This window comes from Aquarana catesbeiana, linkage group LG08, assembly GCF_042186555.1.
Source record: "Aquarana catesbeiana isolate 2022-GZ linkage group LG08, ASM4218655v1, whole genome shotgun sequence".
In the NCBI taxonomy this organism is placed as follows: domain Eukaryota; kingdom Metazoa; phylum Chordata; class Amphibia; order Anura; family Ranidae; genus Aquarana; species Aquarana catesbeiana.
In genome coordinates, this window is record NC_133331.1 from 113724656 (window position 1) to 113749718 (window position 25063).

At 39.6% G+C, this 25063-nt stretch overlaps 1 protein-coding gene and 1 non-coding gene across 5 annotated transcripts in view; both read left to right on the forward strand.

The window, feature by feature from the left end:
* PRKG1 (protein kinase cGMP-dependent 1) overlaps window positions 1–25063 on the forward strand; it is a 1456334-nt gene that overhangs the window by 400090 nt on the left and 1031181 nt on the right. For all 4 annotated transcript variants that reach the window (XM_073596335.1, XM_073596337.1, XM_073596334.1 and 1 more), the window contains exon 2: window positions 3672–3838. In XM_073596335.1, the coding sequence (XP_073452436.1) occupies window positions 3672–3838 (167 nt within the window). The remainder of the gene's footprint in view (window positions 1–3671; window positions 3839–25063) is intronic.
* Window positions 4647–4834, forward strand: LOC141107033 (U2 spliceosomal RNA). The gene has a single exon (XR_012235782.1). It is a non-coding gene; the product is annotated as a U2 spliceosomal RNA (small nuclear RNA).

Sequence of the window (25063 nt, forward strand, 5' to 3'; positions counted from 1 at the left end):
TCGGATTTTTCGAGTGTGTGTACACAAGTCCGTCGGACAAAAGTCCAAAGTACAAACACACATACTCGGAAGCAAAGATGAGCCAGAAGCGGTCGGTCTTGTAAACTAGCGTTTGTAATAGAGAATTTGTGACGCGGCAAATTATGAAATCTAGAAATGCAGCGCAGCGAAATCTTTAATGGGATAATAACGAAGCTGCTTTGCTGGTGATACTGATGGAGTTCTGCCAAACGTATTTTAAAAGGCTTTTATTTTCTAGTGATATCACGAATACTATTATGTTTTTTTTTCTTGGGCAAGTTACCACAACACCATTATCCTGTAGTTTTTAAGATCAAAGATGTTTCACGGTGGGGATGGTGTGTTCACGGTCATGTGCAGTGTTAGTTTTCCGACACGCATAGCGTTTTGCTTTTACGCCAAAAAGTTCAATTTTGGTCTCATTTGACCAAAGTACCACCTTTCACATTTGCTGTGTCCCCCAAATGGCTTCTCGCAAACTGCAAACAGGACTTCTTATGGCTTTCTTTCATCAGTGGCTTTCTTCTGCCCCTTTCATAAAGGCCAGATTTGTGGAGTGCATGGCTAATAGTTGTCCTGTGGACAGATTCTCCCATCTGAGCTGTGGATCTCTGCAGCTCCTCCAGAGTTACCATGGGCCTCTTGGCTGCTTGTCTAATTAATGCTCTCCTTGCTTGGCCTGTCAGTTTAGGTGGAGGGCCATGTCTTGGTAGGTTTGCAGTTGTGCCATACTTATTCCATTTTCAAATGATGGATTGAACAGTGCTCTGTGAGATGTTCAAAGCTTGGGATATTTTTTTAGAACCTAACACTGCTTTAAACTTCTCCACAACTTTATCCCTGACCAGTCTGGTGTGTTCCATGAAGGTTCTCTAACAAACCTCTGAAGGCTTCACAGAACAGCTGTATTTTTTCCTGAGATTAAATGATACACAGGTGGACTCTATTTACTAATAAGGTGACTTTTGAAAGCAATTGGTTCCAGATTTTAGTTAGGAGTATTAGAGTAAAGGGGGCTGAATACAAATGCACGCCATACTTTTCACATATTTATTTGTAAATAATGTTGAAAACCATTTATCATTTTTCTTCCACTTCACAATTATGTGCCACTTTGTGTTGGTCTATCACATAAAATCCCAATAAAATACATTTACGGTTGTAACATGACAAAATGTGGAAAATTTCAAGTTATATGAATACTTTTTCAAGTCACTGTAATTCTTGGCTGCTATGGAAATTCTTCATATGCATCACATACATAAGTATCACTTTATAGTTACAAAGTACTCTGGAAACCTATACGCTAAATCCTGAGTTTGATACGTATACAGTAATCCCTCTTTGTTGGTTCAAACTGTGCTCATTAACTGTGTGGAAGTTTGAAAAATTATATTTATTCGATTTGACATATGGATAGGCAAGTAAGCATTCTCCCTGTGAACTGCCTCTGAAATTCCCAGTCAAACAGAACATTTTAATGAAACATTAAAGATGTTAAAATGATGAGAGGATGTCTCTGCTTCCACTGGGATGCTGTACTGCTTCAGGTGCTGCCTTGGTTTGAGATGGGATTTGGAGCGTCACAACTGTACAAGCATCCTTAACCCAGCTGGCTCTGATTATCCACTATTTCAAATTACATAAAATGTGTTACAGTGAAGAGTCTAACAAGGCGGTGTAAGCAACCCAATACTGGCTTTAAGGCACAACACATGCTTTAGGAATATTCTTTTGGAACCCTTCAAAGCTCCTGGGAACTATACACATTGCCTTTCCCTTCAAGCAGCAGAGATCTTAATATGCTAAGCAATATCTAAAATTAAATTATTGAGATGTTCTTACTGGTTCCCTTAAGACCAGGGATTTTGATGCTATTTGTGAATCACAGATGATCAGAGATACTGGAGCAGTGAGATCTCTTATGAGGCTGAGCAAACCTGTCCTGTTCATCCATAGAGCACTTCATCATTTGAAGCCGGAGTGATGCTTGCCGGATTTTGCTTCACAGGGATCGAAGAAAAAAGGGATCAGCAAAGGCTCTCTGGTTATTGTACACTCTTTGAAATTTGCCATGTCAGGAATTTCTTTCCTAAATCTGGATATAGAAACACACATATTTTTCACTGGCAAGGTTCTAGAGATCAGATGTGTTTTATTAATTCCCGCTAAAGCTAGCAGCTTGTTTTTCTCAGAATGTGAGAAGGTTTGCTACTGTCTCAACAACTTGAAATGCATGTGCAATGTTCCTTGAAATAAATGACTAGCATTTTGTTAGAGTTATTGCACCTTTACTTATGTTTCACATAAACATCCCTCTGCTTTACAGTGTCTTTAACATTAAAATACTGTACTCAGGATTGTAAATGCTTACTTTTTTAGCTGCTCATATAAATGTCCTCCCTCTCCAAAGTGCATATGGCACATACCCAGTGTTGTATTCATGGCCCTAGAAACTCACATATGAGCAATCCCAGCTTTGTTCCCTACTCATGCATGCACAGTCTGCTCTCCTTAATTTGTGTAGAATGCTGGGCTGCTGGGTGAAGTGGACTGCATATGTATGGGTAGGTAATAAAGCTGGGTGTGCTTGTTTGTAGGTTTTCACAGCTGCACATCTGAGTCTGTAAGCAAAAGTGAACTAACTCTATATCTAAATGTTCAATCTATCCAATGGCTATTGCGAAACTGGAGGCCAAATTTTATTATGTAGATGTACCAGGTCGTGTTGGGAATATAATGGATCAATCACACTGTTGCATGTGTGTGTATCAGTTTCATGAAAGTGGAGTATGCTTCCTACTCAGGAACAAGAAAGCTTTGGCAAGGCTTCCCTTGATAAGCACCTAACAGTAGCTCAAACCATAGAAATACAGAAAGGAGCACCAGACCAAAACTGGATGAAAGAGTTCAAGTTAAGGGATATCTTAGATATGAGAGAATGTGGTAGAGTTATCTATAACCTCCAAAGATACCCCAGCCTTCATAATAGTGAAAGGCAATATTTATGCACCATCTGGGCCAGCACCTCCTTTCTCACCTGCCATTTAAAACATATCAGCCTTTTGTGGTTTTGTTATTGTAGTTTGTGTATGCTCCAATAGTTCTACACTTGACCTTGATGTATTGTTTGGCGAAACCTTGATGACGGGGATCTTCTCCAGCAATTGGTTGTGAAATTCAGAATATATTGCCTACTTATTTAGAATGGAGGTTTGAACCATATTGTACAGCGTAGAATCCCAATGTTTGTCCTTGGTTGTCTCTAATAGAGTAATAGATATAAATAGCATATTCTAAATATTCAGATTTGGAATTGCCTTCTGGAGTACCGGTACATTCATACAGGATTACAACATTACTCTATTTAATATGGGAGTGATAAAGTTCTGGAATTAAATATGTGGGTGCTAAGTGTTAATTAATATAATTGCATCATAGCAAACTTATTTAGCGTTTAAAGCTTTATCATTTAGGGCTAGTAGCAATAGGCAAACCTTTGGCTTTCTAAGTTACAAAGTTCAAATGAAAAATGTATAAAATGTTGTTTCATGCTCTGGCAGATAAAAACCTTCTAGAATTTTTTTTATCAATGTTTGTTACTCTGCTTTCTCCAGGATTGACTAAATATTATGTACTTCTTACTTCAGGTCCAAGGAATTAATTAAAGAAGCAATCCTGGACAATGACTTCATGAAGAACCTAGAGATTTCCCAGATCCAAGAGATAGTGGATTGCATGTATCCTGTTGAATATGGCACAGACAGCTGTATCATCAAGGAAGGGGACGTGGGGTCGCTGGTCTATGTCATGGAAGGTACTGTGTTTTAGTTTTCCCACAGTTACGTTGCTTTTACTGTAGAAGATTTGAAGATTTCCTTTCCTGTCTGGGAGAAATTGTACAGTACTCTTTTAAAATAGATTTCATTGTGGAATGTCCTTTTAATATCTGTCACAGCTGTCTGCAGCCCTTGCAAAGCAAAGAAGAAGTCATAGGCTTTTATTGGGAAAAATGAAATGAATATATCTGTGTGACTTTTTTTCCTAATTTAATAGATGCACGTGGTCACCAATATAAATTGTAAATCATGTAGTCAATCAGTCACTGCATTTAACTACCAACATGCTTACTTGATTGCATCTTATAAGATTCCCTAAACACATGTACAGACATCAGTGCTTTGGTTAATATTTTGGGTTTCAGGAATACGTGTATTCTATACTTTTTGAGGAAATCACTTTAGATAACAAACTTTGCAGACTTTGCTTTGCACAAGATCTGGTGACAGCAATGTGAACATGACACACAATGAGCCATAGATACTGTATGTATGAACACTTAGGAGAGTTTTTTTATGATGGTATACTGGGGCAATTCAGTAAAGCATTTGTGACACTGTTTTAGCATTATGAAAGTCCTCTGCCAAATTCATAAAAGTTTTTTCAAAAATGTTCTTGCTATTTTGGACCCATTCAACAAAGGTAGTTCTAGTGTCGGACACTTTTTTACATTCTGATCCATTTGTTGCTAAAGTTCACTTAAAGATAATCAGGCAAGTTTATTTGCTATTTCATTGTGTATAGTGTGTGGGCTGGAGCCTGATGCCTTAATAATGGCAGGCTTAAATGCTTCTCGGCCTTTTGGCTAAGATCAAGTGTAGTATCTGTTCTTAGTTTAATATCTGATACGTCCCCTATCTGGGGACCATATATTACATGGATTTTTAGAACAGGGAGATGGAAGAAGAGCTTGCTCTGTCCACTCCACGCATCGACCTGGTATTGCAATACCTCCAGGACCGGTGCACAAAAAAAAATTTTTAAAAACTAATGGCAGGCTTGTTGGAAAAAGAAATTGACTATGATCTATTATCTAAAGAGGCTAGCCAGGTATTTTCATATAATGAGCTACCTAGTCAAAAATAACCTACCATTGCAGATGCATTCAGGAAGATACCTAGATTATATAAAACACATACTAGATCTTGGTGGAAAGTGGTGAATGCTAGAGATGTACAGTGCCTTGAAAAAGTATTCATACCCCTTGACATTTTCCTACATTTTGTCATGTTACAACCAAAAATGTAAATGTATTTTATTGGGATTTTATGTGATAGAACAACACAAATTGGCACATAATTGGGAAGTGGAAGGAAAATGATAAATAGTTTTCAATTTTTTTTACAAATATGTGAAAAGTGTGGCGTGCATTTGTATTCAGCCCCCTGAGTCAGTACTTTTGTAGAACCACCTTTCACTGCAATTACAGCTGCAGGTCTTTTTGGGGAGGTCTCTACCAGCACATCTAGGGAGTGAATTTTTTGCCCATTCTTCTTTGCAAAATAGCTCAAGCTCTGTCAGATTGGATGGAGAGCTTCTGTGAACAGCAATATTCAAGTCTTGCCACAGATTCTCAATTGGATTTAGATCTGGACTTTGACTGGGCCATTCTAACACATTGTCAGGAACCATGAATCAGATTAGGACAGAGTGCAGTAAAAATAACACTTTTTTATAAAATGGTAAAATGGTACAAACAGAGCAAACATAGTCAAAACATAGCCAGGGTTCGGTAACCAGAGCGGGCAGTCAGAACAAGACAGTGAAACAGGAATCCAGAGATTAGTGTAGTGGAGGCAGTAAACAGAATCAGGAACCAGAAGGGAAGTCAGCTAGGCAAAGGTCTTTAACAGGAAAACGCAGCAGACAGTATCCGGATATGTCGACCAGGTGAATGCACAGGACATCTGATACAGGCAGTTTAAATAGCCAGCAGGGCTAGCTTACCAACAGGAAATGAAAACCAGGTGAGTCGCTGTGGAATGAAGAGTGCTGGCAATTAACGGAAGCTGAGCACAGAGAAGGGAGGGCTGAGCCCAGCCCTGACACACATGAATATGCTTTGACCTAAACCATTGCATTGTAGCTCTGGGTGTATGTTTAGGGTCATTGTCCTACTGGAAGGTGAACCTCCGCCCCAATCTAAAGTCTTTTGCAGACTCTAACAGGTTTTCTTGTAAGATTGCCCTGTATTTGGCTCCATCCATCTTCCCAACAACTCTGACCATCTTCCCTGTCCCTGCTTAAGAAAAGCATCTGCACATCATGATGCTGCCACCACCACGTTTCACAGTGGAGATGGTGTGTTCAGGGGGATGTGCAATGTTAGTTTTCTGCCACACAAAGCATTTTGCTTTAAGGCTTTCTTTCAACAATGGCTTTCTTCTTGCCACTCTTCCATACAGGCCAGATTTGTGGAGTGCAGAACTAATAGTTGTCCTGTGGACAGATTCTTCCACCTGAGCTGTGGATCTCTGCAGCTCCTTCAGAGTTACCATGTGCCTCTTAGCTGCTTCTCTGATTAATTGGTTCTCCTTGCCTGGCCTGTCAGTTTAAGTGTACGGCCATGTCTTGATAGGTTTGCAGTTGTGCCATACTCTTTCCATTTTCAGATGCTCCATGAGATGTTCAAACCTTGGGATATTTTTTATAACCTAACCCTGCTTTAAACTTCTCCACAACTTTATCCCTGACCTGTCTGGTGTGTTCCTCGGTCTTCATGATGCTGTTTGTTTACTAAGGTTTCCTAACAAACCTCTGAGAGCTTCACAGAACAGCTGTATTTATACTGAGATTAAATTACACACAGGTGGACTCTATTTACTAATTAGGTGACTTCTGAAGGTGATTGGTTCCACTAGATTTTAGTTCAGAGGTATCAGAGTAAAGGGGGTTGAATACAAATGCATGTCTCACTTTTCACATATTTATATGTAAAAATTTTGAAAACCATTATCATTTTCCTTCTAATTTACAATTATATGCGACTTTGTGTTGGTCTATCAAATAAAATCCCAAAAAAATACATTTACATTTTTGGTTGTAACATGACAAAATGTGGAAAATTTCAAGGGGTATGAATACTTTTTCAAGGCACTGTACATCAAGCGAGGGATCACTGTGTGGGGATTGAGATTTATGACCAGACCTCATTCCCACAGTGATAGCCAAAAATTTCTTTTAGGCTTTGGCAAGCTGCAGACTGAGAACACCTTATGCACAATACAGTATCTTCTAGATTTTGAGAGAAAACATTTTGATAAAGAAAGAACAGACAAAGATACTGAAGTCCCATGCTGAATTCAAAACCCTGGAAGAGGGGTTGCAAAAATATTTAGAGCAAAAATACATAGAACATTTATACTGATAAATAAGTAAAAATGAAAAAAAAAGCCCATAAAAAATCATAAGCGACAAGGAAGGTTTTGAGCAGGGGAAGGTTTATACATGGACTCCAGGGTGGCAAATACAGCAGTTAACCTCTCTGAACCTAGGCAACAACGCAATACTTGAGGGAATATATAGGAGCAAGTAGGGGGGATGTAGAGTCTGGAATTTTCGACTCAGAAAGTACCTAAAGAGTAGAATCTGAGGGTGATATTAAAGATAAATTGAGAATTTTCATTCTTTGCTCCTGATCTGTGTCCTTGAAAAAGGACTTTTGTTTGTCCTGTCTGTGTCCCGTCTTTTGATTGGATGAAGGATGTAAATTTATTTGCAAGGAAATTGGCTTTGAAAAAATAATATAAGCATAAAGAAAAACAATTACCTTTGACTGCTCAAAAAGAGATGGAAAGCCTAAAGCCGGGCATAAACGGATCGAAACTCACCCAGTACAGCATCTATGGGCAGGCTGGTTGATCTATTGATCAACTTCAGTACAACCAGCCTATCAGTTTGTTTTAATGCAAACACTGCTGGTAGTGATCATTGTATGCTGAAAGCGGGGAAACTTGCTGCTGTCAGAATACATTAGTGCAGAGCAATTTGGCCAGCCTAAGAGTCTAAGAATCCCTTCAGTGTAAAAATGAAATTGGAAATAGAGATAAAGGGCCCTTTCACTATTTTAACATTGAATACTTAATACTAATCCCTGGATCGGCTCCTATCATGGACAGCACACTGGTCCAATTCTGGGAAATTGGACCAGTGTGACGTCTATCATAGGAGCCAATCCAGGAGGTGGGACTTTGTTTGACAGCGGCCAGCGTCTGAGCTCTAGTAGTGATAGATCCCCTCTCTGTCTGCTCTGGCCGGCTCTCCTCACCATCCAGGCTGTGAGGGGATCCAGTGTGTCACCTTTCCCTCAGTTTTGTTTAATGAATGATCACTTCTCCTTATGTGAGTGCCTTATATATTTTGTTTTTTGATTCAATTCTTTGTTTTAGGCTCTTTTTGCACTGGGTTCTTTGTTTATTTTTCACAGCTTGAGGGCCTATATACACTATGAATAGCACAGGAACGCACATCGTGATTCACATGTGATCCGGGTGCAGTGTGGTTTTAGCTTATCCATTTCAAATGGGCTAAAATCACACTTCACCACACCAAAATTAGTTCATGCACTACTTTTGGGAATGCACAACTGTATTGCATGGTACTTAAAAATGAATGGGCTGAAATTGCACTGCACAGAGCTACATATGAATCATACAGGAACTGCACATCATTCCTGTGCGATTCACATGCAATTCCAAGTGTGAATGGGCCCTTACTCACTGTGATTCTCTGCTACCTGTATCCTAATCAATTGACTGATGTTGTGTTTGCTGCTTTGTCAGATTGGTAACCTTTGGGCTTATATATTTTATGGAGAATTAATTTACTCTGGCTTTATCCCTGTGGATCTGAGCGCATGGAATTTTTTTTTGTGTATTTTTTGCAGTGGTCAAATGTGAATCCCCAGCCAGTGGCTGGGGATTTGAATCTTTAAAATACCAGTCTTCTTTTCTTTAAGCCGGGCACACATGGGCCAAAAATCATCCAAAAAAAGTTGGTTCAGCAGGAACCGTCTGACTTTTTGCCCATGTGTACAGCTCCCTGTCCAGTAGCCAGTCCTGAGACTATAGAATGAGCATGCTGAGAAACCAGCATCCAGTCAGCACTCACAGCCAATGGCTGCAAACGTTGATCAGTGTGTCCTGGCAGGGGGGGTAGTCCCCCTGTCAGAACCCAATAGCTCAGCTTTTCACTCCTGGCCAGCCCCGACCGAGCCTCCCCAGCTCCCCCCTGCAGCCCTCGCCTGCCCCCTGATGGCCAGTTCATAAACCCGGTGTGGTGGAACCGGTGCTGTCCAAGCCAACCTGCCCAGTGAGCAGAGTGCCTGGAGCTTCAACCTGGGATGGGGTCAAGAGGAGGAAGGGAAAAGGGAGAGTGGGAGGAGGGCTGAGTTGCTGCACCACAGTTCTCTGGGTTGTACTTGCCCTCTGGTTGTACTTGCCCTCAGCCCCTGTTAACTTGGTTGCCACTGAAACCTAATGGCTCCTTTCATTGTGGCCATTGTAAGGCATACCCATGTATTCCTACAGTGGAGGAATTTGTGAATCCAAAAAATGAACAGAAAATACAGATTCAGTCATTTTACAATTGCAGCTTTAGTGGGCTTATTAATGTTACCAGTTGTTCCTGTTTATTATATGTTTGGAAAACTTGGCGATGTGCCCTGAAAGATGTAAATGGCATACCCAAGAGAGATAGACCAATAGCGAGGCATTTTCAGGAAAAAAATGGTGGCAAACCTGCCTGAGATTCTGGATTTTTCAGGATATAAAATTGAGGCAATGGAAAGGTGATCTTGACTAAATGTTCCTGAGGCTAGATAGATTTTTAGATTGGGCTCCAGAGTTCCCTTCAATAAAGGCTTCAGTTTCCTACCATGTATTCATGAATAATTATAATATGAAAATAAGCATGATTAGATATCGGATTTCTTACTGTTTGTATCTAGCAAAATAATGAAAATATAGTATATTATACAAAGTTGGCATAAGTGTGTGAAGAGAATTGGCGACATAAAGATTTCAATATAAACATTTTTAAACATGGTATTGATAAAAACTGGTTTTAAAATTGTACACAAAATAGAGCTTTTGAAAGGCTGATCATATAGATCACCATGAATCACCATGAATCTCACTCACACGCTCAGGTGTGACCAGCCAAAAAAGCTCAGAACCAGTGTTACAGCCTTCACTAGATCAGAGTCTTTGCAGTCATCTATTGAATGACCAAAACAAGGAATGTGAACAAGTTAAACAAAAAAAAAAAAAACAGATCAGGGAAGCACATACCCTAGTAGTGCAATTCAATTCTTTATTAAAGTAGTTGTACACCCTGTACAACCACTTTTACCTACAGGTAAGCCTATATTAAGGCTTATCTGTAGGTGCTGGAAATATCTCCTAAACCTGCACGGTTTAGGAGATATTTACAAAAAAGCCATGCGGTGATGACTATGGTGTGTGCGCCGATGTCTACGGTGCATGCGCACTTTAGAAAGGGCACTGAGTGCCTTTTCTAATAGGGGTCATGCCATGACTGGCGGCCCCCACGTGCATGATGTCACGCAACTCCAGCCAGTCACAGAGCCGGAGTTCAGGGTCCCGAAAGGAAGAGGGGTGAAGATGGATGCTCCCTGCTAGTGGGGACAGCTGTGACATCGCAGGATTCGGTTTCAGGTAAGTGACACATAATGGGCTACTATGCGTTGCATAGTAGCCCATTATGCTTTACCTTTGCAGGTAAATAAAGAGGAAGTAAAACCCACCAGGGTTTACTTCCTCTTTAAGCAAAGATAAAATGACACATAATGCACTCACATGCTCCTGGAATGGCATCAAGCTCATCACCCAACTGTGAGAATCCACCTTCAGTAACCCTGTATGGATACCACTAGATGTACAGTAATCCACTTAGCTAAAGGCTCCTTTTCCTTTGTGCGGAAGAAATAGAAGAACGGGGAGCTGGTCCCAAAAGCAGGATTATGGAGGACCGGCAATCCTTCAGTAGAACGGCATGCACCAGAAGGAGGCTGTGTGGGTTTTCATAGATTTGAAGTTGTGGGCCACGGGGAAGTCATCCTTTCCTCATAGCAGCCTCTGGTGGTGACCCATAAAAAGACAGATAGTGCTGGTGTAACTTGTCAACTTTGATGCTACCAGTAGTGAATAGCGGTAATGCAAGCCTCATACGTACAGATGATAGTTAGATGGTGCCACTGGGTGGATGTTGATGATGTCATCATGCTTTATGTGATGATGTCATGACGCAATGAGAAGCTTCATTATAAATAGATGGCGAGAATGGTGGCTGCCATTAAGCATGTTATTTATTTTGTGTTGTTTCCGTTTGAAACACCATTATTATTTTATTAATATGATACAAATTCACTCCTGATGAAGCCCTTTCGTGTGCAAAACATGTTTAGCTTCACAGTAACGTTTGTGCCATTTTTTGGGGGTATGCAGGGAATAGTTTGTGATGAAAAAATGAGGGAGAAAGTACTGGCCACCTTTGAATTAGAGGGATATGGACATCTTTTTGCTCAGACATTTTATCTGAATAATTCTTTCCCCCCTCATTTTTTTATTGCTTGCATACACCTGTAGGAACCTTCAAAAGTTTATTTTGCCTATTTTTGCTATTTTATTCTATTTAAATAAAAGTTACGTTTTAGGACCAGGTGGGTTCCGTGCGCAGAGAGAGCTCTTGGCAACATGTATCAGGTGTGATTCCCACCTATAGGTCAATTTCTTGCTAAAGTTAACTTTAGGATATCCAGGTAAGTTTATTTGTTTTTCTGGCACTTTGGCTGCGACAAATTCATTAAGAAATATCACCATATTGGTGATAGGAAAAGTGTAGCCCCCTGCAGCATGAAGAGTTATTTGTTTATCTTTTTGGAGTAGAGTGGAACTGCGTGTAGGCAGCCTATATAAGTGAGCGAAGACACAGTGTGAGTTTGGGGATATGCACACATCCCTGTGTATCTGTCAAACTGTGTGGGTAAGTCTGCATCTCCATTCACTTACACTGTATATGCTGCCTGCACTCTGGTCCATGCTGCTTTAAACAATTAATGAAGCTTTAGAGCCCTTGCACACTGGGGCGGGGGGCGGCGTCGGCGTCGGCGGTAAAATGCCGCTATTATTAGCGGCGTTTTAGCGTCGGTATGCGGCCGCCAGCGGGGCGGTTTTACCCCCCGCTAGCGGCCGAGAAAGGGTTAAATACCACCGCAAAGCGCCTCTGCAGAGGCGCTTTGCCGGCGGTATAGCCGCGCCGTCCCATTGATTTCAATGGGCAGGAGCGGTAAAGGAGCGGTATACACACCGCTCCTTCACCGCTCCGAAGATGCTGCTAGCAGGACTTTTTTACCGTCCTGCCAGCGCATCGCTCCAGTGTGCAAGCCCTCGGGGCTTGCACACTGGAATGAAAGTAGCGGCACTTTCGGGGCGGTTTGCAGGCGCTATTATTAGCGCAATAGCGCCTGCAAACCGCCCCAGTGTGCAAGGGCTCTTACAGTTACATGAATCTGTCACAAGATGCACCATTCGTTGCACAGATGGAAGACAGATTTCTAATGAGCATGAGACTTTTTCAATTTGTAAACTGCAGAACCATCCTTTTGGTTCTTTTTCTTTTTTCGTTGGTTAAATAATTGGTGCACTAAAGGTTTTTTTTCTTGGCCATGCACTTCAATTTAAAGAGAGGGGATTCAAACTCTTTGAATTATTAACCCTTGGTAAAACCATAATTCCTTGCCTAGAGTTCTAGTCACATAGCATGGAGTGATTCTGTAGTTAGCCTTGGAAGCTAAGCTAAGCTTTTTTTACCATCAACTTGGAAGCTACCCAAACTCTTTTGAGCTGATGCTCTAAGGAGAGATTGATGAAAACTTGCAAAATACAACAGTGTATAAAAATCACTTCTGATTTCACCATATTGTAATCAGATCAGTTAAGAGATAAGTTGTCTCAATGCATTGATGCAGATTGCGCATTCTTATGCCCTGTACACACAATAGGATTTTTCGATGGAAAATGTGTGATAGGACCTTGTTGTCGGAAATTCCGACCGTGTGTAGGCTCCATCACACATTTTCCATAGGAATTTTCCAACACACAAAGTTTGAGAGCTTACTATAAAATTTTCCGACAACAAAATCCGTTGTCGGAAATTCCGATCGTGTGTATACAAATCCGACGCACAAAGTGCCACGCATGCTCAGAATAAATTAATAGATGAAAGCTATTGGCTACTGCCCCGTTTATAGTCCCGACATACGTGTTTTACGTCACCGCGTTCAGAACGATCAGATTTTCCGACAACTTTGTGTGACCGTGTGTATGCAAGACAAGTTTGAGCCAACATCCGTCGGAAAAAATCCATGGATTTTGTTGTCGGAATGTCCGAACAAAGTCCGACCGTGTGTACGCCCTATAACACCTACAGCATAATATATTCTTTTTTTCCACAGCATATGTCTTATGATTTAATGACTGTCAATGTTTCAGAAGCCTCAAGTGTGTTTTTTTAATATTGTTTACAGAGCAAAAGGCAATCAATATCCCTTACTACTAGCCCAGTGGGAAATAAAACATTTTAGATGTGAACAGTGAGTATTATGGCAAAGTAAAGCTCTGCAAAGGACAACTATGCTAAGCTTTGATTTTATCAATTAAAAATATTTCAAAGGCCCATAGAAAGATTATTGCAGAATTTTAAAAACGTTTTGTCAGATCTAACGTATTGATATTGGACCCATATAAACGGTAGTAATTGTTTCTGCAACCAGTTTCTGACTAACTACTTTCTCTGAATTGCTAAAATGATAGATGCTTCTGTATGATTATTGCATTTGTCAAGATATGCAATCAAAGTGCAGTTATATCCTTCGTTCCAGGAATAATTTACAATTGTTCCCATTTGGAGTGTGTATATCTGTTAAAAATCCATCTGCATCAAGTTTAGGCCAGCTGGACAGATCTCCCTTTAAAAGAGCAACTTAAAGCAGTTGTAAAGACGTACATGTTTTTTTTCCTAAAATAATAAACATGTTATAATTACCTGCTCTGTGCAATAGTATTACACAGAGCACCCCTGAACCTCCTCTGCTGGGGTTCCCAGCTGATGCTGTCAGCTCCTCCTCTTCTCTGAGTACCCCTATAGCTAGCTGCTTGCTATGGGAGCACTCATGCATGTGCACCCTCGAACTGGGTTGTGTGCATTCATAGACACACACAGCGTGGCTTGGCCCAGCCCCCTGGCTCCTTCCTCATAAGATTTGATTGACAGCAGCAGGAGCCAGTAACTCTTGGTGAAAGGCTTCTTGGTGAAAGTGAAGTTACCACAAAGCATTCAGGGGTGTCCAGCAACAACATATTTTAGCCTGCCATAGGTTTTGACAGGTGGTGCACTAAAATGTCAGGATTAAATGCAAAGGGGCTTGATGCCCCGTCTGCAAGGGGCCTTATTCTGCACTGTGCAATTTCACTTTCAACAAGGAGCCTATGATGGATGGGAATGATATTCTGCCCACACCATCACATGCAGTAATATTCTTTTCCAAATCCATTGCACAGGTGACCAAGCAATATACTGTTTATATAACTGTAATATATCTCCTGTACTGTATATGATGAGAATGACACAATCAAATAATACATGGAGAGAAGTGTAATAAGTATGTCTCACTTAGATGGTCTGGAAATAATACTATATGTCACTAAAGGTAATAAATAAATACATGAGTACTGAGGTCACATAGTTGACACTGAAAAAGGTACCCAGTTGGAAATTTCCCACCGGCCTCCTGTTCTAGTTACAAATTTAAAACTTTGCATTTTTCATCACCTCCTGTCCCCAAGGACAGTGATCAATAAGAGAAAAAGAGAGGACTATCTTACAATGAGCAATAAAAACCCAAAAGGGGTTCTTACACTTCCACGCTTCCTTTAGACAAAATTTGAATAGAATGTACTAAATTATTACCCGTAGGAACATATAGTATCATTACCAGAACATATAAGTGAGACATACTATGACACATATTCCACTTTTCTCCATGTATTAATAAATGTGTCATTCTCATCATATACAGGGATATATTTCAGTTATATAAACAGTATATTTTTTGGTCACCTGTGTAATGGATTAGATTAACAATCCCTTTTACTATTGACTATTCTGTTTTCCTCTCCTATAATACACGATCATCATGTCTCTGAAACATGCTGGTTGTGTGAGAGAACCACCCGCCCCTCCTTTCATCTCCATCCATCCGCTCTGTTGAGAGATCAACTGGATTAAACTTTCCCCTTCGCCTTCTCCCTGTCATGTTGTCAAGCTCTGTTCTGGGAATTGAATTACTTTTCCAATCAACTGGGCTGATTAGCTGGAGAAATACTTTTTTCTTTCTCTATTGTTCGATTGCCATTTTCAGCCTCCCTGTCACACATTTGCCTTCCTGTGCTATTAACAGCATCTTCTTCTACTTTGAATTTCAAGTCTTTCTGCTGTCTCCATGTTTAAAATTGTTCTCTGTGGGAAGCCGTGTGCAGTTTTTGTAAATGTTCACACTGCAGATCTCTGGTTTTCTATAACAATTCTTGCTCTGGCTTTGGATTTTATAGGGCTGGTAATGAAACCTAAGAACATAAATGCTTATTGTTACCCCAGTGTAGCAGATATGGTTTTAGGACTGGATTTATAGTTGACATCCAAGTAACTAGTATTTTCTAGGGGTCAGGACTGCAATGGCACCCTTTATATTCTCTTGGTATGTTTTTCTTTTATATAAAATTAACAAGTGCAGATATTTGATCATCAATGAACAAACAAGCAATGATTTTTAAAGTGAAGTAAGGAACACCATGGTTGTGCATTAAATTACTTTTCACTGAAACACCTGAAATTAGTAGTAGGGAAAAAGTTGCAGCACAACCCATTTGATTTTAATTGTAATGAGTCAGAATGGACAGTCTGTAAGTACACAGCACACTCTTCTGCCACTAAAAAGGCACAGTTTGTGAAAGACTAGCAATGATGAGGACCCTAGCATATATCGCTTGCTGCAGGACATCAGTCTGCAAGATTCTGTTCTGCATGAGAATGCAGCATATTGCTGACTGTTAACACATCAGGTTGCCTCCTGTCAGAGAATGTCTGAATGATTAATTGAGTCAGCTATATCACTTGTTAATTGATCGATGAACAACAGTGTCTCCAATACAAAATGTATTTATTTTTTTTAAATAATGAAGTTAATTCAACTATGAAGCTAATTCAACAGTTATTTTGCCCAATGCAGAAATTATTTGATTTTGATTTGACACAATAAGATCCGGTGTAAGTATGGACTGCAGGCTAGAAAAATAAATACAATTTATTTACCGTAAGTCACTTTACAAACACCTCTAACAGTCGGATTAAGAGGTTGACACAGACATTGAAATTATCTTCACAATTACTTACTTAAGGTATCCCACTAAAGCGTGGGTACATATATTGGATTAAATTAAATCGTGAATTTTCCCTAGTAGACAGCATAATAATTAATAACTACCTGACAGACAATACTTTGTGTTTTATGCATTCCAACCGTTAAGTGTGCGCCAATACGGCCAAAGAAAAAAAAGAAGAAATAATAAAAAAAAGAAATGATCTAACTCTACAGTAGAGGTTATGTTATAGAGCAGGGGACTCCAAACTATGGCCCTCCAGTTGTTCAGGAACTACAATTCCCATCATGCCTAGCCATGTCTGTGAATGTCAGAGTTTTATAATGCCTCAACAGCTGTAGTTCCACAACAGCTGGAGGGAAGTAGTTTGGAGATCCCCGTTATAGAGAGAGGGATTTTATAGTACTTCAATGATTTTTACAGTTAGCCTATTAATGAAAGGGTAAGTTCACCTTTACAGAAAAATCTGTAAACTTACACAGGACCCCTTCCTCACCCCCCCAGTCCCGCTGACCTGGAGCGTGGCAATCTCCCATTCTGAGCCCTTCTATAGCCATGTCACAGGTCCAGGGCTTCGAAATCCCCGCAGCTTAATCTCCAAAACGTATCCCGTCAGGAGGCATGTTTAGGAATATTCTAATTGGTCGGTGCTGTCAAATGGACAGAGCGACCAATCAGAACCTGCGTAGCCTGTCCTGTCAGTGGGGAAGAAGAGTAAAAGCTGTGGGGTTTCTAATCCCTGAACCTGTGACGCGGCTATAGCAGGGCTCAGAACGGGAGATCGCCGTACTCCAGGTTAGCGGGGCGTGGGGGGGGGGGTGTGTGATGAGGAGGGGGTCCTGTGTAAGTTCACCTTATAGATTTCTGTAAAGGTGAACTTACACTTTAAGAAAACAGATATCATCAAGAGAATAATCCCATATTATTCAATTTAAGTGTCTAAAGGTGTGAATTGTTAAATTGTCAGAGTTTATATGTTAAAATGGCATTATACTGTATGTGGAAGACATATGGTGTCAAAGGGCCTCATACCTGCTCATGACTGGTTCCAGTTTGACATAGATAACCTCCTTCATACCTCTTGTAAACAAGTTTTTTTCTCTGTCTAAAATGTACTCCTCATATGTACTCGAAAGAATGTCCTTTTCCTAAAGCTGTAGGAAGACTGCTGGGTCTTTAACTGTAGAATTTGCCTTCCTATGTTGGGCCTTTCATTTGCTGAGAGGTTGTTTTGTCTTTGGTTGTTTAGGTCTTTGTATTCCTCACTACACTGCACTGCATATAACAAGTTAGTTTGTTATGCTTGGGTGTTGTTTTTTTTTGGATGTAAAGGTTTGCTACTGTCCCAGTATATTGCTGAGTTTGAGGGATGTTATATTTGTTAACCTGAGTTTTTCTGACACTCCAGCTACATACAGGATGACTATATTACTCTGTTAGTTCTGCTTCTTTCCTCTGTTCGATGGTGATGTGTTTTTGCTTGACCTTGTGGATGTTTTAATAAAAGCCCGATCTGGGTAACCACAAACTTTCAAAGCTTTCCTGAGATGTCTGTGTTTGTTATTTCATCCCTGTGGACACCTAGGGTGTCCGTTCTTTGCCGCCTGCCTACTGGTTGGAGAGTGACTTGTACCAGCCCCATCTGATAGCCGTGATGTATATTATCTGACTTACCTGTCAATTGTAAGTGAATTTTTCTACACAGCAGCCTATGTATAGATGTAATACATTACAAATTATATGTAAACTACGCTATACCTGTTCCATATCTCTTTATATTAATTATTACTAGGACTGCGGAAATTAACGATTAATTCCTCGATTAATCGTTCATTTTTTTGATCGATCAAAATCCTTTTGATCGGTACTCACCTCTCCGCCGGCTTCCGGGTCTTCAGGGAGTTCCGTCAGAGATCCGGTGACGTCACGGACATCGACGTCACCAGACTCCTCCCCCTTCCCCAAGTGCCTCTGTCTGCTAACGAAGGCCTGACAAACCAGAGCTGATTTGTCAGGACCTGAGGCAGGTGTCCTACCTGGAGAAACAGTTTAAGTCACGAACCGTGGCTCTACATTCTGCAGGGAGAGCGATCTAGAGCTCCGGGTGGAGTGTGGACAAGGGGATGAAGTTCCAAGTCCAGGAGGTGGAGGAGAGGTGAGCAAGGTCTAATGTTGTACGGTGCTGAAAATGATTCAGGGATCTTATCCATGTACAATTATCTTAATGCAGCAAAATTTGACCCTTTAATAATCCCATGGTCATCTTAAAGTGTATCTAAAGGCCAAATAGTTGGATCCTCTTGGTGGCGAAATCAACAAAGAAAAAGGAGGAGATGGCTAAATACTTTTAAAAAGGAGACAGAATCTTTTTTAGGTTTATCAGTGATGGATGGAAAAAATACCATAGCATCACTAACATGAAAACTGGGTACGACACTTGTGGGGCAGTGCAGCGGCAGTAAACACTTAGATTCCAGTTACAGTAGCAGAACTGTATTGAAGTTGATTGAAGTTCAATAAAACACAACTACCCAATGAAATTAACTAGTGTTGGGTGATTGTATATAGTGTATACCACATTGACCACTGATTAATGCAGAGTTGCAACGCAAGGAGATCAGCTAAAAGTAGTTGGATCTGTATGTGCGTTATAATTAATCGAAATTAGTCGATTAATCGATTAAAAAAAAAAGATTAATCGTACACGAAAATTTTAATCAGTAACAGCCCTAATTATTACTTATTGTATTGTAGAATTCTGTATACCCAATAATTCCCTTGAAGAAGGAAATCTTCCAAAACATGTCGGGATTCATGTAAGATCTTTTCCCAAACTGACCAAGTATTTTGCTGGCAGCCCTTTTGGGTATATCTTGATGTATAGGGTTTTTACACACATTGTTAGTTATATGTGACATTTTAATGGACTGATGTCCTTTTTATTTTGTACCCCTAAATAAAAAATTTACATTCATCTTTTAACCACTTGATCTCTGGAAGATTTACCCCCTTTATGACCAGGCCATTTCTTGCAGCACTATGTTACTATAACTGACGATTGCGTGGTCGTGCGACACTGTACCCAAATAATATTTTTTCTTACAAATAGAGCTTTATTTTAGTGGTATTTGATCACCTCTGCGGTTTTTAATTTTTGTGCTATAAACAAAAAAGACTGACAATTTAGAAAACAAAACAATATTTTTTACTTTCTGCTATAAAATATATCCAATAAAAAAATTTTAAAAAATCTAATTTCATGAATTTAGGCCAATATGTATTCTGCTACATATTTTTGGTAAAAAATCCCAATAAGCCTATATTGATTGGTTTGCGCAAAAGTTATAGCATCTACAAACTTATTTTTTTTACTAGTAATGGCGGCAATCAGTGACTTATAGCGGGACTGCGATATTGCGGTTTACAAATCGGAGACCTGACACTTTTGACACTTTTTGGGTACCAGTGACACTAATACAGTGATCAGTGCTAAAAAGTATGCACTGTCGCTGTACTAATGACACTAGCTGGGAATGGGTTATCATCAGGGGCAATCAAAGGGTTAACTGTGTGCCTAGTTTGTGCTTACTCACTATGGGGGAGGTGTTTTGACTAGGGGAAGGCAAAGATCTGTGTTTCTGTGCTGCAGAAACACGGGATCAATGCCTTCCCTTCTGACAGAACGACAATCTGCCTTGTTTACATAGGCAGATTGTCATTCTGCCTGTGTCCTGTGTAATCGGTGGGTTCCCAGCAGACATCAAGCCTGTGATGCTCCCTGCTGGGCTCCCACTGTGTGTGATCACAGTGGGAGTGGGCTTTACCTCATTTCAGATGCTTTTTGTACGGTCTCATAGCTTCTGCAGTTAGTAGACAAGTGGAAGGGGATGTGACATCATAGGACATCATTATCTCATCTGGTTAAAACTTCAATCCCCATACAATGTTGACAAAACCTTTAGAGAGTCAATCTATGTGAAACCGAAACACCAGTCCCTGACCAGTGTCGGAAGGGCCTTCAACACCCGTCTTATAATGCCATTTTTAGTTCCTTAGTCCAGTGATTTGACAACAATTCACAACTGTAAGACCTATGCGGACTTCCTGACCCCAAGAATGGAATTCTGGAACTAGAACAGGGTGGTTTCAGAACTTTCACATTCCCTATCCTGTTATTGGAAAATCAGTATCTGCATATTCCATGGTGGTTTGATTAAGGTGTCTGTACTACCTGTGTAGATACAAATGCTGTGTATCTTCCTGACAATTGGACTGAACAATTGAATTGGAGAAACTCTAAAATGTGTTCAACACTACAAAACAATTTCAGATGAATGCAACTACTACCAATTTTATGGTGTCCTGGATAAATGAGAACCTTCGTAGACATGCCAGTGAAGAAACCATAAAGATTGCTATAGAATTTAGCTACAGTGAGCAGAAAAATGTCATCCATGCAGGGTTGAAATAAACTTATGGAAGCAACATTCTAACAGTGCTGTTATTTTCTACTATATGTGTTGTACATATGCAATTTAGGGATAATCCAAAAACATGTCACCCCACATGGATATACAGCCAATGTCTCCATTGTATGTCACAGCTATATACTCAGTATATGGAAATATTTAGCTTGTTAAAGTGACATTAAACCCAGACTATGACAAACTCTCATTTCATGTTATATAACAGAGTGTACATACTCACAAAGCCACTAGTGCATTTGGTTTGTGTACAGTGAAATATACCTGGTTGATCCTGCCTTCAGTTGTCCCTCCCATCTTCTATGTGTCCCCATTGCAGGCTGTGATTGTGAAGACAAGCTGGTGTCCTCTACAGAAAATGCTCATAGTTCAGGTCCCTTCTAAGCTCTTAATTTTCTCCTTTTTTCTTATCTGTGCAGGCCACATGAGTATAGAGTCACACATGTGAGCATATACACAATGGTAAATGACACTCCTCTCTCTCCCTCCTCCTCCATGTCCTCCTGTTGCCAAACACTATGGGGGTAGGATATAGTATGCTGATTAATTATTTTCACTAAAGAACTCACAACAAGCTTTGTTTTACTATGAATTAGTAATACTCTGTATCAAACACCTGTAAAGTAAAAAAAGAGCCTTATATGCAGATGCCATCTGAACAAAGCGAAAGCTAATGCTAATACATCTTTGACTCTGCCTACACCATATAAATGCACACATTACACATATGATGTTCAATAAAGATTTATAGGGAGCTATACATTTTATATTTATAATTTAATTTGAATTGCTCTGAAACTATTTTTTTTGTTATCATGTAACCGACACAGCACCAATTTGGGCTAGGCAGATATACACTCATACTGTAGAGAGCATACATTAGCAGAGTAATAGAAGCCCCTCCCAAAGATCTTTCCCTGTAGATGCCAATGAACAGAGAAAAATCATGTGACCACACAACAGAGCTGCGGGAATAAGGTTCTTGTAGGATTAAAAAAAAAAACTGTGGCATGATATATGATTTATGTCAATAAATTATTGCAATTAATACTTCTCTGCTTGGTATCACTTTAATGCTTATGCTTATTTTGTCTGGCCATTTCTCTTGAAAAAGCTGCTGACTTAATCACCAAGAAGAACAAAGTACCAATGAGGCTTCTGACATGTACCTTTTATATTTACTGGCATATAATCAACAATGCTGTTAATATTCAGCATACATACTGTATATTGTAGAATACCCACAATGTATTTTGCTGCTAATTATAACACTAATCTCCTTCACTGTTTTACAGAAATAGTAATTTCATTTTGAATGTAAAATGTTATAAAGTTTTCTCATAACATGCTTATGCATCAGGTCCACGTCACAGGCAATCCCCCTAATGCTTACCAAAATGTGTTAAGTGCTGCAGCCGTACGCTTGAGATTATACATCGCTTCCGGCAGTGCAGGATTTAAAGAAAGATTGCAGCTTGTACCATCAGTCACAGCTTGGAGACAGTGACTTGGCAGTGTGGTTTGTCTGCTTGGTGGCACAGAGGATAGGAATACATCACTAGCTCCAATTTCTCTTAGTGTGAAAATATTTTAAGCAGATAATGACTGTATGCAGGCAGCACAGTTTGGACATAATAGGCTTTTGCATTTCAGGGGCACAGATGCGCTATCCGAGAAGCCTGACAATGCAGCAAAACAATACAGTATATTTCAAATCTGTATGATTTCTGCAGGCATTCAAATGATAATGGTCACATTTTTCAGAGCTTAGATATTGATTTCAGTAGTTCCTGAAAAGAAAGGCCATGAAGCACACCTGGGGATTTACCTACCTTGCTACTTCCCATCAGTTTGTTCATCTCCTCCCCAAACTCCCCAAATAAAAAAATGGTGGTTTTACCCATTTTTGAATGTTAACAATACCCTAATATAAACAATATTCTAAACTTGCTTGGGTTTGATTGGAAATCTGTCACAAATTACACAAGGTATAGTATATCAGTAAAAAGCAGACCAAACCTAGTCAGCCTACTATTTTTTTTAACCTTGATATTCCAGTAGCCCTAACGATACGCTGGGCCTCTTAGCATGTGAGAATATACCAAGCAAAGGCATTACAACAGGATTGCATAATGACTAGTAGATTTACCAATATCTGTTTGAAGTTAAATGGTAATATAAGACCTCACATTACGTTATCCTTGGTAAATCTATTTGATATTGGCACATATTGACAAATTAATTTTAATTTTGTAGCATCCAATGCACTTTCAGAATTCCAAATAACTGACTAGAGAACAAAGTAAATTGCAGCCACATTATGGAAAATAAGATGTAATATTTTGAAAAATATTTTGTTTAGAAGAAGTATTACCAGAAGTTGAAAATGTTTGTTAAACCCCCATGGGAACCCAATGTACATCACACTTGTTCCCATTCAAAGCTGTGTGGTGATTTAGAAGTAAAACCAAATTTATTTTCTGTAAGTAGAGTGCTGTAGCTCCACCCCAAGCTGAAACACAATTTATGGGTGGTTCTATACTGGAGCTACAGCAAGCACTGAAGCCATTCTGCAACCCTCCATGCTATCTTGAAGCCCTGTGCCTCCTCTGCTCTCCTCTGTGGACTTTTATTTACTGAAAATATTTCACTGACACTGACAGAGAGGAGAGAAGTGCAGTAGTTGCTGGTGGCTTGTGTTGCTGTGAATGGTGGTGCACTTCTTTTACAAAAACACAAGACCTAAACAACACAAGTCAGTCACAACACAGAAGCTAGTATAGTAGCTGGTGTGTGTTGTTGTGTGCTTGTGTTTTTGTGAATGATGGTGCTTTTCGCCAGCCATCATCATTCACAAAAAATTTTCAAAACAAGCCTGCTCACACTACTCTTGTTTTCTCTCTACCAAAATAGAAAATGACTGGCGAGTGTGCATGGGCTCAGTCTTTTTTTTTTCCTTACCAGCAGCATAGTCAGAAAGAGGTCAGTGAGATATCAGTATTCACTACACAGATTTGAACAGAACTAAGTGCACTGGGTCCCCTGGGAAATTTAACAGGCATTCTCAAGTTCTGTCTACTTCTACTTTAAGAATAAATCTGTGTAAATAACTATTAACTACAAATACCAAAGATTGAAGTATTTATTACTCTAAAATTCATCATGTTATTTTAGAGTAACACATTTTGATGAACTCTTGTATATTCTTTATTTTGGAAAAGGGGCAAATTTGCTTGAATAACTTTGATCTGAAGTTTTCGTGAATAAAGTTACATATATTCTTTCATAAAATTTCAGTATATGTCATGTTTTTTACATCGTTTGGCAGCTGCTAATGTTCAAGCTGTTATGATTAGCAGGAAATGCTGTGCAGCTAAACCATGAAAGGCTGTCTACTTCAGTGTTAGATAGTTGCCTAGAATCTGCAGAAACATTTCTCCTGTTGTGCTGTATTATTGACTTTGCTACTGTTTAGAGATCAATAAACCACCAGCAGACTGGTCTCTACTTTCGTTATTCCAGCTGGTGATGGTATTTTCTTAGCAATGGAAATAAATTATATTCTTTTGACATGTCTGTAAATGATGACATCCTTTTGATCACTGCATAACATTTTATTTGTAGGTTCGTTTTTTCTGCAGGTTTCACCGCTAACTAGAAGTTAAAATTATGTTACAGATAGACCCTTATGTTTTCCATCCTACGACGACTACTTTTTTATTCTTCTTTAAATTAGAACTATAGGCAAAACTTTTTTTTCATATTGGCTAGAGCTTATAATGGTTATAACCCATGTAAGGTTTATTTTTGCCATTTTTGTGCCATTGAGGAGATTTACCTTCACTTCCTGTCCCTTAGCCAAACAGGAAGTGAGAGGAAATCTGTGCAAATTAAGGACATTACTTGGGGACCCCCAGGTCACTAGAACTAGTGTCACCATTGGTAGATTCCCCCTCTATTATTTTTCTTGGGACAACCCACATTTTGGGTTTTTCTTTTACTTTCACTTTCAATGATAATGGTAAACAGGGCAAATAGAGAGGCTGAATCTCCCTAATGGGGGCACAGACGGCAATAAAAACTGACAGATATTCTAATCCTTCTCCACTCTATCCAAAACTAAAAACAAATTTGCCTTTAGTTCTACTTTATGGTTAAAATAACTGTATATACTTGCTAAAGATGTTCATTTGAATTTGAGCTCAGAAAGTAAAGATTTGCTATGTTTAACATTCTTCTAGTTTTGGATGGAGCAGGGAA